Source organism: Mytilus galloprovincialis, chromosome 4, assembly GCF_965363235.1.
Source record: "Mytilus galloprovincialis chromosome 4, xbMytGall1.hap1.1, whole genome shotgun sequence".
Classification (NCBI taxonomy): domain Eukaryota; kingdom Metazoa; phylum Mollusca; class Bivalvia; order Mytilida; family Mytilidae; genus Mytilus; species Mytilus galloprovincialis.
The window spans coordinates 89,043,005-89,061,412 of NC_134841.1; the positions used below are offsets into that span (position 1 = coordinate 89,043,005).

Genomic DNA, 18,408 nt, shown 5'->3' on the forward strand with positions numbered 1-18,408 from the left:
TAGCAAGAAATCTTCAATTGCACAGTATTGTGCAATAGCAAATATTTTCAATTGCACAGTATTGCACAATAGCCAGAAATATCTAATTGCACAATATTGTGCAATAGCAAGAAATTTTCAATTGATTGGAGTTATCTTTCTTTGTCCAGAATAGTAGTTGAGTCAACTTAAATCATTGTTTTATACAATATACAATGTATATTCACTTTTACTACCAACTGATAAATTAAAACAATCTTTACCATTCAGTGATAACAAGCACCTTTTGTTACATTTTAATATTTTATGATGTATTTAAATGAGTAGTTATTGTTGCAAACTCCATTAGAAATTTGAATTGAGATCAGTTTTGGAAAAAGGGAAAGGGGGATGTGAAAAAAAAATTGGGGGGGGGGGGGTAAATTTTTCTCATTTCAGATTTCATAAATAAAAAGAAAATTTCTTCAAACATTTTTTTGAGAGGATTATTATTCAACAGCATAGTGAATTGCTCAAAGGCAAAAAAAAATTTTAAGTTCATTAGACCACATTCATTCTGTGTAAGAAACCTATGCTGTGTCAACCATTTAATCACAATCCAAATTTAGAGCTGTATCCAGCTTGAATGTTGTGTCCATACTTGCCCCAACCGTTCAGGGTTCAATCTCTGCGGTCGTATAAAGCTGCGCCCTGCAGAGCATCTGGTTAACAATAATTTTCCATCTCAAGTGAGTAGCATGATATGAAATATTATCACAAAAAAAGATCAGGGAAAATGCACAAAATAACGTTAATGTGTTATATTTCTTAGTGTTTAATACTGTCAGCTCTAATCTCAATTTTTACAGATTTGTTTTGTAGAAGAAGTAATACTTTGATAGTACCACCACTACCAACTCTAAACTTGGAAACATCCCCTACTGAACTATTCGATAATCCAGAATTTCCCTCTGTTAATATTGAGATAAGCCCATTAGTAAGGACTAAGGTACCAGCTACTCCTGAACTGACCAGGAACAGGACAGGTGTACATACTGATTACTTCCCTTCACCATCACAGGTAAATAGTATTTTTTAGAAAGAAACTTTAAAAACAATAAAAGATCAACAAAATAGTTAAATCATAATAGTAGCCAAATTGTCACACTAGTAACCGGATTTATTTCCATTTTTTTTGTCTTGAAAACTTTTATTAAATTGGTATTAACTGTAAACAGTATAAAACATAAGACTTACAAAATTGCAACTAGATAAGATCAAAAATAAGAAAATATAACTGACTAGAATGTTGAAAAAATCAAAATCAAGATAGCATATTATTTTACAATGTCAATGATTTAGGCTATAAGGAGACTCTTTCAATGCTTTTTATGGAAATACAATTTCAGATAGACCCAAAGGTTTTACAAGAGCTTCCACCTGACATTAGAAAACAAATTGAAGCAGAAATGAATAGTAGAAAGAAATCAAAAGTTGTTCAAAATAATAATGAAAATTTACCAAGTAGTGATGAGCCTGGCTGTTCCCACTGGACCAATCCACCACAATCCTATAACAAGACACTACATCAAGACTCAGCTTTTGGTTTGCCTTCAATGTCACAGGTTAATATAGAAATGGTATTATAGATTAAAGATACTAACAGTTGTGTAAGGGTTTTCTTTAAGTGGCTAGTTCCTTACAATTTTTTTTGAATTTTGGTTATGGGCCCAGTTTTCAAATTGGTCCAAATCGGGGTCCAAAATTAAACTTTGTTTGATTACAAGTTCACAAAAATTGAATATATGGGGTTCTTTAATATGCCTCAACCATGTATTTAGATTTTTAACCGGATTTTTGTGACAAAAATGTCGGTTATTGATTTGGGGATGTACGGCGGCCGGGCGGCTGGGCAGTCGGGCGGTCGGGCGGGCGGCAATCAAATGTTGTCCGTGCATTAACTCATGAACCGTTCAGCCAAAGCTTTTAAAATTTTAATATGTTGTTACGGACAACTAAATGAAGGTCAAGTTCAATAATGGCGATTTTGACTTTTACCATTCAGGAGTTATGGTTCTTGAAAGATTGAAAAATGGAGTTTTCAGTTGTGTCCGTGCATTTACGCATGAACTGTTCTACCAAAGCTTCCCAAATTTTAATATGTTGTTACTGATGACAAAATGGAGGTCAAATTCAATAATGACGATTTTTACTTTTACCGTTCAGGAGTTATGGTTCTTGAAAGATTGAAAAATGGAGTTTCCAGTTGTGTCCGTGCATTTTCTCATGAACCATTTATCCAAAGCTTTTGAAATTTTTATATGTTGTTACTGATGACAAAATAGAGGTCAAGTTTAATAATGACGATTTTGACTTTTACCGTTCAGGCGTTATGGTTCTTGAAAGATTGTAAAATGGCGTTTCCATTCACGTTGTTGCATTTACTCATGAACCATTCAATCTAAGCTTTTCAAATTTTAATATGTTGATACTGATGACAAAATGGAGGTCAAATTTGATATTGACGATTTTCACTTTCACCATTCATCAGTAATGGTTCTTGTGATATTGTCAGGACACAAATAATTATTAATAAATCCGGTTTGCTGTCGTTGTGACAGCCTCTTGTTAATATTTGGGCCCGGTTATCAAATTGGTCCACTTTGAGGTCTAAAGGGTCTAAAATTGAACATTATTTGATTTCATCAAAAATTGAATTCTTGGGGTTCTATGATATGCTAAATCTAACCATGTATTTAGATTTTGGATATTGGACCATAATAGGTAAATGTCCAATTTAAAATTTCTAAGTTTTTAAGTTTAAGTTCTTAGACCACATTCATTCTGTGTCAGAAACCTATGGTGTGTCAACTATTTAATCACAATCCAAATTCAGAGCTGTATCAAGCTTAAATGTTGAGTCCATACTTGCCCCAACTGTTCAGGGTTCGATCTCTGCGGTCGTATAAAGCAGCCCCCTGCAGAGCATGTGGTTATTCCGTGAACAAATTTCATGAATTTCAGGAGTACATATTCACTATAAATTAAAATGTTCAACCAAGTACAGCTTATTTCATAAAATATGGTATGCAAACTTTGAAGAAAACAACATTAAAATCTAATATGCATGAAAATTATTGAGTTTTATTCCAAGAATATTGGTATCCATGAAAATAAATGAATCCATGATAGTATTTCCCAATTTTTAGTTGTCAGTGTATTCTAATATTTTTGTACATATTCCATTAAAGTTTTTAAGGGTGATATATTTTTGCATGTTCACCTATTCAGAAAAAAGTGAAAGTGTTGTATAACAAAAAATCACTTATTTTAAAACAAGATAAAGTGCAAGTTTATAAGATTTACATTTCAGATAGATCCAGATGTTTTACCAGAACTACCTCCAGAAATAAGACAGCAGATTAAAACTGAAATGAAAACTCGACATCAGCCAAATAATATGCCTGTAGCTTATCAACATCAAACAATCTCCCGTAATCTACAGAGCAGTGATCAGCCAGGCTGCTCTAATTTGACAAACCATCCAAAAGCAAATACAAGACCTGTTCGAAGTAGTCCAATTGTTGCCTTGCCGTCTTTCTCTCAGGTAGGTATAAATAGTTTTTGTTACACGATTATTAAGTTAACATATTTTTAAATATAAAAATAAGAAGATGTGGTATGATTGGCAAGGAGACAACTCTCCACCAAATGACATAAAAGTAAACAACTATAAGTCCTTGTAGCAAAACATCAAAAAACTATACATTGAAGTATTCTTTGAGATAAATTGTTTTTCAAAGCACCAGTAATGTCAGAAAGAATAAATTAGATTAATCTATATTATTTACAACATTTCACACATGTATGAGTTGAAAATACATATTAAACCGATAGTTGTTGTTCATTTAGGGTATCATCTTAGTTAAGTATTAATACTTGCATGTTCTCTGTATTCTTCAGTCAAATTTTCAAGAGGTGTTGTTCATTTAGGGTATCATCTTCGTTAAGTATTAATACTTGCATATTCTCTGTATTCTTCAGTCAAATTTTCAAGAAATATTTGCCACTGAACATGAGTAATCAACAACTCTCACTCAAACCTCTAACTTGTTTTCTTACTCTTTAAAAGTATATTTATGGAATTTCCTTTACACAAAACTAAAAACTACCTTTGCATTATCCAGTGCATTCATTAAGACCCGGTACCCGGTACTTTTACCCGCCTACGGAAGCGTCTGGTACCGGCAGAAAAAATAAAAATACAAAAAAAAATAATGTGTAAAATTTTTTTGAAATCGTTCAAATCTAATTTCTTTCTTTCCTAAAGTGATAATCTCCGTGTACGCTGTGAATGTGTATGTTTATAGGTGTCTTCGTCGAGGTCCGCGTTAAAGTATAGATCTATCTTCTGCCAATTTAGGTACACCTCCAAAGTAAGGAGTTGTGATTCTGATAAACCATGTGTCCGTATCTGTATCGTAAGAGCGCTTTAAAATGCGACGATTTAGCAGTATATTTTCAAGCGGCAAATTGTTGATGAATATAAACAACAACAGCATAACTATGTCTAAGAAAAGGAAAGCAGCTTGTATCACAGATTATTTTATGAATAAAAGGTTTAATAAAGGTGAACATTCTATGAAATTCAAAAAATCGTTAATTGTATCAAATCAGTTCGTTTCCCGTTGGACCATACGTTGTCCCTGATCACCGTTTTCTCTATATGTGTTCTATGTTGTGATTTAATGACTGCTGTCTGCAGGAAATTTTTAGTGTAAGACTTCGTGAAACAATATGAAGTAACATATATAACTGTTACGTTTAAAAAATATAAAATTTGACCAGATTTTAGACTTCTTAAATTAAAAAAAAAGACAGCTCTGAAGAAGTGAAAAATCACAGTTTTACAATTACTTACTATAGTTAAGAAGCCTATAATTAATTTGCCCCCCTTTTCACAATCACCCCTTTATATCAATATTAAAGTTAAGCGAAAGTTAAATACATTTTTTTATCTGACAAGAACAATCATCACAACACTTAGCATATATCAAAAACGTTTGTTTGCTGTTTTGCATGAGAGCATGTTAATTGTTTTTAAATTGTTTGCATGACACTGTTAAATTTTTCATGTGTATACATGTACCAGCTTTCTGCTATGGCAGCACCAACATTTAAACAATCTACAACTACCAGACAGGACTGTGGCCAGATCATTGAAAAGAGCAACATCTACTACAGTTTATCTTAGGTAAGAGGTTTGCATGTATTATTTTCATTTTTTTAATTATTTTTAAATTAATTTGTTTGTTGTCTCTTTGACATATTCCCCATTTCCATTCTCAATTTTACTGTTGAAGTAGGCACATGGCTTCTGCATAGTAATATGATATTATAACTAAGATTTTTAATTAATTTATTATTTACATTTTGCCCAAATTTACATTTGTCTAAAGTGGTGGTAGCTGCTGCAAATCTAAAATTTTTAGCATTGTACAGTTTTGAAATTTTATTCATATATATATATGTGTATTTTATGAATTAAAAGAAAATATAATTTATTTTTATTTATATCCTTGCTTTATAAAAACACGGAATGTCTGCTGTCCACCTGTGTATTCCTCTGTTCAAAAGTATTTTTTATCCACAATTTAATAACTGAATGATTTTAAAAGAAACTCCCACAGAATCTTAAATTCAAAATTGAAAACTACTCCACAAATTTTAGTAAAACTTACATTCACTATTATTCCCACTGTTTCCGTTTTGACAAATGATTTATCTATTTTTTTAGATGATGATGAGTCACAGTCAGAGGCAGCCCCCACTCAAAATTCCACTCCAGAAGATACAGATAAACATGATAATCATAAAAATAATGAAGTAGAGATTGAGAACTCGCCTTTAATTAAAACTAATTCTACATCTCCCTGCACAGTTTCAACAACTTCAACAACAAACTTTGAAACTCAAAGAATAGAAATTGACATAGAAAAACAGAGAAAACTACTTGAAGAAACATTTAAAGATAATACTAAGAAAATCCACCATTTTTCCATCTGTAAAGATAGATGTGAGTCTCTAAGTTTTGAAGACCCTCAGTCAACATAAAAAAATAAACACAGATTTAAACATAGCACTTTGATGGACAAAAATACCTCCTTCAGTCAAGATACAGGGTTATGGTGGCTTGTCTATATAGAACAAGAAGGAATGTACTGTCTCCTGTGCAAAAACCATCACAATTTAAATCCAAAGAACAAAGATATTTTTTGTATGAAACCAGGTCTGCGATTCAGAAAAGAAGCTATACAGGACCATTCCAAATCCAAGGTTCACAAAGCTGCAGAACTTGAAGAAAACATACAGAGAGTTTCCCCATTTCAAAAAGAGGTAAATAACAGGAAAGAATATGCATCAGAAGTACTTTTAATTGCATTTACCTCATTGTATTGGTTGGCCAAAGAAGAGGTGGCAAATAGCAAATTTAAATCACTGATTAACTTGCTAGAAGTAGTTGGAGTGTCACATATGAAACACTTTAACCATAGCAGTGCTGGGTCAATCCGTGAAATGTTCTTGAGTATAGGAGATGTTATAACAGAAGACTTAGTACAAAAAGTAAATATGGCTGATAGTTTTGGGCTGATGATAGATGAAGTAACTGATATTTCTTTGATTGAACAGTTAGTTTGCTTTATACAGTATGTTGATAGAGCTGGGTGCCCAACAATTCATTTCCTTTTTACAGCTGACCTTTTGAAGGAATCAGATTCAGCAGATGCTGCAACAATTGTAAAAGTAATAAAAGAAAAGTTACTGAATCTAGGGATTGACATAAGTAAGCTCAGAAGCCTAGCAACAGATGGGGCTTCTGTGATGACTGGAAAAAAGAATGGTGTGGCTGCACTGTTGAGAAAAGAACACCCAGGAATTATAAATATTCATTGTATCTGTCATAAACTAGCACTTGCATGTGCAGACACAAAGACAGAACTTAAAGATATTGATCTGGCACAGCTGACTCTGATACAATTATGGAAGTATTTTCAAAACTCTCCGAAAAGAACTGCAGTTTACTTGAAAGTACAAGAAGGTACAAAAAATCTTAAGCTGAATGAAAGTTCCAGAAAAATGGTTGCAAAGAGACTGAAAAAGGCATGTACAACTCGCTGGCTTTCATTTGACTTATCAGTTCAAGCTGTTTTTGACGATTATGCTGCAGTTCTGCAAACCCTAAGTCAGTTAAGTGAGAAAGACACTGCAGCCTATGGATTGTTAAAGAGGATGAAGAAAACAAGATTTCTTGGAACACTTTACATCTTAAAATGCATACTTCCACCCTTATCAAAATTGTCAAAGATTTTTCAAACAGGCAATATTGATTTTAGTAGTATTGGGCCCAGCATTCAGTATACAATTGACACAATGGAAGAAATTTCAAAATCAAAACAACCTCTGGAAGAAATGAAAAAAGATTTACAAGATGGAAAGTTAACTATGGTAACAAAGGAATTTAAAGTCAGTGATACTGATTTTAAGCAACTGGAAACACTATTGACCAAGTATGTCACAGCCCTTAAGGAAAACATAAATTCGAGATTTGAAGATGCTCTCTCTGTCCTGAAAGCATTTGATATTTTCAACCCTGTTTCTCTGCCAGAAAGAACTGATACAGAATTCAGAAATTATGGTGTAACATCATTAGACAGCTTGATGGAATCGTTCTATCCTAACATTGAACAAGACGAGAAAAATGAAATAGTTACTGAATGGAATAAGATCAAGTACAATATGCTAGAATGGAAAAAGATGATAATAGATAATAATAATTCTTCAGATTTGAGCAAAACACAAATGATGTTAAAGATGATGTTAGCGAGAAAGACTGACTTATGCAATTTTTTCCCTCATATTATTGAGCTTGCTGATATTTGTCAATCAATGCCAGTTTCAAATGCCTGGCCTGAAAGGGGTGCAAGCACAATTAAAAGAATAAAAACTAGACTCAGAAGTTCTCTTAAACAAGACATGATAATGACATTAATGAATGTATCAATCAATGGTCCCAACACAGGAGATAGTCAGCAAGTTACAGAGAAAGCAGTAAAACGTTGGAGAAGTGAGAAAGACAGAAGAAAACTTCCAAAACAGAAACCCAACAATAGGACAAATGAAAGTGAAGGAGCACAAGAAAATGTAATTGAAATTCAAACAGTTGAAGCGGAGTGTCAAACTGATGTAACAGGAGACAATCAGCAAGAACTTATAAGGGAAGAAGTGAGAGCTGCATGTAAGCGGATGATGATTGAATTTGGGCAGATTGATGATAATGATGATGATGAAAGTGATAATGACAGTGAATATGACTTTGATTAAAATAAATCATATATGACACTAAAAACTTACACTTGACACAGTTATGATTATAACAAAAGGTTGAAAGCAATAAAAAAAAGCTACAAGTTTTATTATCAGTTTTTTTAATACTATACTACATTGTATGCAACTTATGAAGTTTCATTCACAATAATGAATATTGAACAAATGCAAAACATTTAATAAAAGTATAAAAACAAACAAAACATTTAAACAACATTTCACATGAAACCCCTGCATTATAGGTTATACATATTTTATAACTGATTACAAAATAATTATAAGCAATGTATTTTCAGATAATTACTCTAGAAAAAAAAACAATTCAATGTTAACTTACCCAAAATTGAAGCAAATATTACAGACTTTTCCCTATTTTTTAAAGTAAAAAATTAAGGCTGAAATCCCTAAAATCCAGGAGCTTTAGGCGGCCCCCAGACCCCTCGCCCTTTGGGTTTGGTTCCCCCTAAAATCTGAAAGGTACCACCAGTCTAAAAAAATAATGAAACCCCTGATTATCATTATAAAAGTTGTATATTTTGTAAAGTGCTTTACCAGCAAACCATAAACTAACCTCATAATATACAGACTCAATTTTATTCTTACTTTTTTTTTTGTCCTTGATTATGATCATCTTTAAAGATCATATTTATGAGAGAAATATTTCCTACTTTCCTATGTTAATTAATGAATAAACAACAGCTAAAAAAAACTCCTCAAGAAGTTTTCCCCCTTGACAGTAATATTTTGAATACTTTAATTTACAGTTAGATGAAAGCTGTTTTAATGCATTACCACTAGATATCCAAAGAGAAATAAAAGGTGCTTATGGCAATCAAAGTAAAGGCATGCAGATAAGCAATAGATCTCGAAATGCCAAGAATGGTGGGGTTAATCTTACATCACCTAGTAAAGACCAGTCACCAGGTCATGGAAAGAAAAACAGTCCAACGTTTAAAGTGCCCAAACAACCAAAAGGAAAATCTGGAAGAGGGAGGCCAAAGAAACTTAACTTTGTATCAAAGAAACAACCGAAAATTAATGCTGCTGTGTCTGGGAAGAAATCTGCAGAGGTAAATCTTTAGTTGAATATTCTTTTATATTTATACTTTCAAATGAAATCAAGTGCTTATTAATATTTGGTTTCATGTACAAATCCCTATTTGACAAGTTGTATAGTTTCTTGGTTAAAATAGTGGAAATAAATAAAGAAATTTTAGCATATTGTTGTTTCATATTTGAAATGAAATGATCCATTTAACTGGAGATGACAGATATTTTTTACGGAGTCATTTTCTTACTTTTACGTGAAGTTGTTAAAGTTGTTGTTCTGTTTATATCACAGTTACATCCTGCAGATTTATTCAGAATATCAGATGATCCAGTTATAGTTGATAATGAACCACCTTCCATCACAACTAATTATGGAAAAACTGCCCCTCAGGAACAAGGAACAACCTCAAATACAAATCAGGACAGCATTCAAGTCCAGGTTAACCTGTGTGGGGCTGTAACTATAACAGAAGTCAGAGCTTTGTTGAAGGAATGGATCCAGACATCAAATGGTAAGAACAAATACCTAAATACCTAAACCATGTGTGTAGACATTGACAAATACAAGTATATTTGACCTTCCTTTCAGAAGACTGACCTTTCAATTTGGATCTCATTGGGGTCTAAGCATGACACAGGATTTTCGATTTTATGGTAAGCGTGACACGTGAAAGTCAAATTATTGTGCCATGAAAAAGGGAAATGAGGTCTATCGGGACACGGGAAATTACAAAAAAAAATAAGAATTGCTTACGTACATTAGTGTAAGCAGGGTACGGGAATCTGACTAAACAGTAAGCAGGATCCGGGATCAGAACCCCCAAATGAGACCCTCTTCAATGGCTATTTCCAAACTTTGAGAAAATATTGGGACATTCCATTAAATGTCTACAGATCTGAATCCCATTTTGCTATTAAATAAGATAGGCATTAAACCTTTTATTATTAAAAACCAACTTTGGCAAAAACATCATGTCTTAAAATACTCATTTGTTCACATTTTAATTTTAACAGATGTCAATTTATAAATTTTTGTATCTTTTTTAGAATCATTTCAAATCATTATATTTTATTTACAGATCCAGAGAAAGATGATGAGGATATTATGACTAGCTATCTCACTAATCTGGTACTAGATCGTAATTTAGAGCAAGTTGATTTGGTGGTCAAGTTTTTGAACAGGTAAGAAGGTTTACCTTAGCTTAGTTGGATACACATGCAAAGAAAATTTAATTGTGTCAGAATTTTTTATTCTGTATTTTGATTACCATTTCATACAAAGAAGATCAACTCATGCAAAGATAAAACAATGCATACTTGCCAAACTTGAAAAACTGCAAAAGAAGTCAATTTCATTTTAAGCATGCTTTTTTTATGCCCCACCTAAGATAGTAGAGGGGCATTATGTTTTCTGGTCTGTACGTCCATCCGCGCATCTGTACTTCCGTTCGTCCCGCTTCAGGTTAAAGTTTTTGGTCAAGGTAGTTTTTGATGAAGTTGAAGACCAATCAACTTTAAACTTAGTACACATGTTCTTTATGATATGATCTTTCTAATTTTAATGCCAAATAAGAGTTTTGACCCCAATTTCACGGTCCACTGAACATAGAAAATGATAGTGTGAGTGGGGCATCCATGTACTGGGGACACATTCTTGTTACTTGAGCTTTAAATTAGCATAGTGATAGAATTGCATTTTGTAGTACAGGTTAAATTATAATGATGTATCCCATGAACATATGAAAATTAACAAAATTATAAAAATAGGAGGCAATCAGAATTCAAATTGTTAAAAGTGTGAGCATAATCACTAAATCAAAGCGCTGTAAGCGCTGAAGGCAGTTAACCAAAACCCAAGGCAACCGTAATTATGAAAACTGTTGCAATGTTGCCTCAACATTAAACATTCATATATAGTACATTCATGTTTATCTAATGATTTATTTATTGAGGCAAATAATTTATATGTTATCAAGGTTGCAAAAGCAATGCATATATCAATGTATATTTTTTATGGTGAGTCTGCAGTGGTACAAGTTCCCAATGATTGCAGTTGTTCTACTTGGTAGTTAACCTTGGTTTTATTTGACTGTTAGAAGTTCAATTTGACTTAGTATGAACATGTAATAGTATGAATGGACTGGTTTCCCTGGAAAGAAAACTGAGTTTGTGTTCTATAGTACAAAAGTTATGAGACACGAATCAGACAAATGTTCACTACAACAGGGATCAAAGGTGAGGTCTGACTGACTTGCCCATAGTAAATGTAAAAGATTTGTTATTTTGTCCCATACATATGAATATATATAATTTAGGGGTGGGGATCTCAACGGTTTTCAAGTTCTCAAACAGGTAGGGGTAGGCAGGGGATTTAGAGGGCAGGGCCCCCCCGCCTTTTTGGGAAAAAATTTGGTTGCTTATATAGGGAATCACTGAAGCGTGACTGGAGCGGGCCCCTCTTAGGTCAGTCAGTGGGCCCCACTTATGAAAATTTCTGGATCCGCCACTGGGGGTGGGTGACCCTAGGGACTTCCCCTGCATTTCATTTTATTTGTTATATTGTCCCATACATGAATATATATGGTTTAGGGGTGGGAATCTCATTGGTTTCCAAATTCTCAAACAGGAGGGGTAGGGTGACCCAAGGGACTCCCCTATATTTCATTTAATTAGTTATATTGATCCATACATGAATATATATTGTTTTGGTGTGGGGATCTCGACCGTTTCCATGTTCTCAAACAGGAGGGTTGGGATGACCACAGGGAATTCCCTATATTTCATTTAATTTGTTATATTGTCTCATACATGAGTATATATGGTTTAGGGGTAAGGATCTTGACCATTTCCAAGTTCTCAAACAGGAGGGTGAACAGTGACCTCAGTGACTCCCCCTATCTTTCATCTGATTTGTTATATTGTCCCATACATGAATATATATGGTTTAGGGATGGGGATCTCGACCATTTTTTAATTCTAAAACAGGAGGGGTGGGTGACCCCTAGCGACTCTTCCTATATTTCATTTGATTTCTCATATTGTCACAAACATGAATATATATGGTTAAGGAGTGTGGATCTCGACCGTTTCCAAGTTCTCAAACAGGAGGGGGTGGGGTAACTCCAGGGACTCCCCTTATATTTCATTTTTTATTTATCGTATTGTCCTATACTTGAATATATGCAGGGGCGGATTCAGACAGGGGAGGGTTGCGGGCTTGCACCCCCCTTCAATTTGCAAAGTATGGGTTGTTCTCAGCTTAATAAAGAATATTTTGATAATTTTACCTCAATTTTTTTTTAGCCTCGCTCTGCTCGGCGAAAATTTAAGTTTGGGCCCCTCCTAACCTAAAATCCTGGATCTGTCCCTCATATGGTTTAGGGGTGGGGAGCTCGACCGTTTCCAAGTTATCAAACAGGAGGGGGTAAAGTGGCCCAAAGAATGCCACCTATATATCATATGATTTACTTACATTAAGGTATATATAATATACCGGTAGTTGCATTATTTGTGAAAATAAAGAATGAAACTTTAAGCTACTTTAATTGACCCTTCAAAATTGAGAAAAAAACAAATAACCCCTCGAAATTGCAGTAATATGCTTACACTTTAAAAGCATCTCACATGCATTATCATCATTTATCATTTATAAAGAAAATTTAGACTGTGACCATGAACATGTATATTGTTAGATATACTGTTCCCAGCTGTCACGTTGTATTGGATTTTTAAATTAAAATTTGTCAAAAAGTAATTTTGAGTTTCTGAATAAAATATTTTTCTGCTTTTTCTTTCTTGTACATATATCTTTCGGTGTACAATAATAGTGTTTATATTCATTTACCATGTATAGATGTATTTTTTCACCTGCTTGGATTTATTTTGTAAATGATCGCCAAACCCGGAATTACCCTTATCCGCTTCCGGAATCGGATCCGATTTTGTAAAATTTTGTCTTCACGGCCGCCATTGTTATGTGTTTACAATGTTGTTTTTGTCAATCAGATACGATTTTACTCCAATTTATACAATATTTGTCGGCGATTTTCTGTAAAAAGCTAGCGGTTGAACAAAATGAACATCGCCGTCATGAATAATAATGATAAAAATAAGTTTTTATCTCGTTTAATTGGAGACTTTGGTGAACATGGTGAAAAGGTTTGCAAAGTAATTTCTTATTTTCTTTCAAATTTAAGGTGACTACGTCGGGCGTAGCTAGAAACCAACTATCCTAGTCGAAATTCCGCTGGCAAAAGTGGAAGGTCGTGGACCTCGGACCACCGCTAATTTGCACACCTGCCTCCAAATTGAAAAGCTACGAAAATTTCTTTTTCTAATTTGAAATTGCCGCCAACAGCATGAACAGTTGAACTTATTATATAATAGACTACTGACGTAGTTGTACTACGTATTGATGACAAACAATATTCCTACGACTTTTGTCATTTGGGAAATCTAAACTACTTGTCTTAAGAGATTTTCGGCGATTAAATATTTCATACAATTGTTCTTTGACATCTTAACTAAAAGCACAAGTCATAATGAACTACACAAGGATTCTTAATAAGCACTACTTCCTATGTGTAACTTTAAAACTTTTGGATAAATCGACGATCATTTAAGGTTTTTCTGGTCATTTTTTTTGTAATCCAGAATAAAAAGTATTAAAAAAGTGTTCAATTAGTTATATATAACATAGTAGCATGCTAGATAATAACAATGGCAAGTATTTCAGGATTTATTGGGTAGAACACAAATCTAGGGTGCTCGCATAATGCAGCTTAACTGCATAAAAAATAACCTAGATGTTAAACAAACAATAACTTTAAAGCTAATTGTAACCAAAAAAAACAAGAATCAAGACATCAATTTCAACTGAAATTTAAGTATTGCAATAAGACAAACATTGAATTCAGCTTTTTGAATAAAAATGATAATTGTATTATTTTTTTCAGGCACATTAAAAGATTAGAGAATGCTGCCTGGATTTCTACTTTTGACAGAATATTAGACTCTGTACAAAATGTTGTGAAAGGCCTTTATGGAAGTAGATTAAAGATATGAGAAATAAACACATTTTTCTGTAGTTTATTTTAAACAAAAGTATGAAAGTAATAAGTGATCAGTATGTCTATCAGGCCATCATTGGATGGATGTTAAATCAGCTTTCAACGACATGTAAAGTGTACTGAGATCTAGGGGGTATAGTTCTCTTTCTTACAAACAGAATATTACTCCCAACATCAAAAGGATTTGGGGTACTTATGATTAATTGTTAGTTAATTAGAAATCCTTAATTATGATTTGTTATGCATCAGTGTTATTCCTTATCATTAATTGGCTTGGTTTGTGTGTTTTTATCAGCCTTTCCAAAGGCTAAATCAATTCTTGTTACTGCTTGTCAATTCAGAAGACCTTGAGAAAAACCTTAAGCAGAGCTATCTTGGCTTCTATGAAAGGGAATGATTTAATATTTGGTCAAAATGTTGAGTTGAAGTGAGGAAGCACTTTTGACATCCACAGTGAAGCCACTTCCTGTTTTTCCTTAGCAGTCATTGTACAAGGAGGTACTTTTTGCTGTTGTAGAAATAATGATCTTGTATGGTTTGAAATTGGTTTCTATGCCTCTAAAGAGTCTAAACACAATAGTTCAGTTTTACATGACATGGATTTTTTGGGGTAAGATTGCATGAAATGCAATTCAAATCCCATTGTCACTGACTTGATACCCAAATTTTACAGTCCTCATCTATACTTTTATATTTCAAGCAACAGGACAGTGAAAGCAATTTTCTTTAGAGAAAGTCGTGTATCAATTTATAAATGATATAATGATATATACTCATATTAATGTTACATAGTGATGTGTATTATTTTACTTTACAAGAAACTATTTTGATGAAAATTTCACAAGTTTAACATGTTGCATGAATCTACTTGTTCTAAAATTAATATATTACAATTTAAAATTCTATGTCGAATTGGTGATAAGTTTGCACTGCAAAATGAATGCTCTCTATAACAGTCAGTGCTAACAAGTCCTTTGACTGTGGTTGTGATCTCAGTAGTGTTTACTCCACAGCTCCTTGTATTCTTAACATAATTTCATGAGGAAGTATTTATTTAGCCTTCAGACAAGGTTTATTTCACACCTGGTTTTCGACCTTTATTATATTGGTATAGAAAATGTCTTTCAGATGGTTCTGAGTGATTATATAGCCTTTTTTTTTTATGAAAATCATAATTATCACAAAGGAGTAGGTTCAGTAAGACCCCTTTTTGGCCCCAAAATATAGCAGTTTTACAAAATTGTTAAAATGTAAACCTTTAGTTATTTATTGGACAGTAGAATGCTTCTCCTGCATAAATATGGGCTGTTTTTGACAATACAATGCACATATATCCGGTATTAGCACCATTAAGTCATGCTAAATTACTGAAATCCTCATAATTCTAGCATTTTAGTTAAATTTTAGACGGTTTTCGTGTAAAACGAAAGTGGCCGCATTCGTGTTCATCCTTAATATTGAAATGTAAGTTAGATTTTATGATAATACATAACATATATAAAGGTTGAGGATGAACACGGATGCGGCCACTTTCATTTTTACCAAAAACCATCTGAAAAGTGACATTTTTCGTCATATTAGGTAGATTTTTCATATTTGAGCTTGAATCAGATCGTTTTCAATGACTAAATCTGTTAAAATCTTTCACATAAACTAATTAATTCAAATAAAATAGACACTTAAGTGTTTAAAAAGTGGTCAAAATCTTTCGTCAGATGAACCTGAAATTTGAGGCCAAAATCGGTCCTTACCGGACCTACTCCTTTTGCACTCACCATCAACAAACTCATAAGGTCATTCGCCGGTGAATAATAGGGTTTTTCACCGCTGGTGGAAATTTTTAGGGTTATCTGTCATACTTGCAATTGAATGAAAAACAACTGAATTATTCCATGTCATGTGCTAACGTTTTACCCAATAGAATTGTTTAAAATATATTTAAGGTATAATAATATGACATGTGCCACTAGTGTAGTAAGAAAGCTTACCATTCTGAATCAACCAAGTTCACCTGCCATGCTGTTTGTCGAAAGACTTGTAGATGTAAATGTACTGTATTCCTGTCATTTAATTATGTCATTTTAGGAATATATTTTATATTGCCATAAAGAGAAGAGTTTGACTAGCCATAAGACCTGGTTCAACCAACATTTTTTTCTTTAAATGTCATTTACCAAGTCAGGAGTATGGCAGTTGTTATCTAAAAGTTCGTTTTTATGTATGTAGCATTGTCGTTTGTTTTTGTTGCACTTCAGTGATCTGTCTCCCTTTGTTTTAGTTTGTAACCTGGAATTGTTTTCTCTTTATCGATTTGTAACTTTTGAATAGTGGTATACTAATGTTGCCTTTAATAATCTGGCGGTGCTGTTTGTGTAAAGCTTCATATTTCAGAAGGTAGACAAGCTGGGAAAATCCAAGCATGTCTTGTGCATCATCATGGGCCTCTGTCTTGTAAATGACAGTTGTGCTTGACTTTATTTTCGTTGTTCAATTGTCAACTTCGCATTTGTATGTAGTTGCATTCCAGCAGTGACTGCATATGAAGTATACATCTCCAAAATGATACGATTTTCAGAGCTTGCATTTTCTACCGTGATTTTCTTGATTTTCTTGATATAGGGTTGCTGCTTACAAAGGCTATAAAACCACTTTTGTGCACTGATTTTGTAAATATAGTGGGCAACTGATACAGAAATAGAGGTTGGGGATCCATTCAAACGTCGAAGATAAACCGACAGCTCTATATGTAAAAAAAAACAGTCTATAAATAACAATAAAAAATAAAAACAGATCAATACGAACAAATTAATAAACTTGGGATGATCTTGGGTGCTCGTAATAGATGCGCATATTGATAGAAGATCATTAGTTTTCCGAAATTTGGACTTCCATCAATTAATAAGACTTTTGGTATCAGAGGTGCAATTCATGTCTTTTGGTATAAAGTCATTTGGAAAGAAGTTATAGATGAAGGTCAAATTCATACAATGTTGATCGAGCAGATGTAACAGATGTAGATTTTATTTTCTTGAAGAGATGGCTGGCATGCCATCTTATGACCTAATCTTTTGGTCAGACTTATTGTTATACTGTTCTAGTCTTGTGTAGACGAAATGCGCGTCTATCGTGGTTTACTTCGAAGACTCTGATGTCGATCCAAAGGTCAACTTATTTACAATGTTAAAAAAATGTAAAAACACAAAAATACTGAACTCCGAGGAAAATTCAAAAAGGAAAATCAAAAATCAAAAGGCAAAATCAAAAGTCCAAACACATCAAACGAATGGATAACAACTGTCATATTCCTGACTTGGTACAGGCATTTTCGAATGTAGAATTCGTTATTTACATAAGAGAACCTGTGACAAGTTAACAAATGCAACATAACAACAGAACATGTCTTGCCTATTTGTCTACAGCTCAGTCTTAAAGTACGATTTGAAACATTCAAAAATGGGGTAGGATCTACTACATTTTCAAACAAATTGTTCCAATATTGTGACGGGAAACAGCGGCGTGGTGCTGAAGTACTACACTTTCATCCTGTAAACCAAGCTACCATCCCGAATAAGCAGTTTCAATCTGCAAGGAAAGTTGTAGTCCAAATAAATTCAAATCTCATCATATGCTAGGCCAATACCCATCAGCGGAATAGCTCAATATCACAGAAAATTTAGTGCTGAATATTTTACAAAAATGAATCCAAATCTAGCATCAGGTTCAGACCCTCTGAAACCATTAAAAGAACTAGCAAACGAGATAGCCCCAAGTATAACTATTATCTCTACAAAATCGCTTAAAACCGGGGAAGTAAATTATGATAGGAGGAATGTAAAAAGAACAAGAATGTGTCCATAGTACACGAATGCCCCACTCGCACTATCATTTTCTATGTTCAGTGGACCGTGAAATTGGGGTCAAAACTTTGATTTGGAATTAAAATTAG

At 33.4% G+C, this 18,408-nt stretch overlaps 1 protein-coding gene across 1 annotated transcript in view; it reads left to right on the top strand.

Annotated features, from left to right (window-relative positions):
- The window catches only part of LOC143073322 (DNA repair protein REV1-like), a 69,277-nt gene extending 54,812 nt beyond the window's left edge, over positions 1–14,465 (top strand). The window contains exons 14-20 of the mRNA XM_076248758.1: positions 841–1,039; positions 1,368–1,583; positions 3,332–3,565; positions 9,108–9,413; positions 9,686–9,905; positions 10,473–10,575; positions 14,349–14,465. Of these exons, the coding sequence (XP_076104873.1) occupies positions 841–1,039; positions 1,368–1,583; positions 3,332–3,565; positions 9,108–9,413; positions 9,686–9,905; positions 10,473–10,575; positions 14,349–14,457 (1,387 nt within the window). The 3' untranslated portion in view covers positions 14,458–14,465. The remainder of the gene's footprint in view (positions 1–840; positions 1,040–1,367; positions 1,584–3,331; positions 3,566–9,107; positions 9,414–9,685; positions 9,906–10,472; positions 10,576–14,348) is intronic.
- Positions 14,466–18,408: the final 3,943 nt, after the last annotated feature.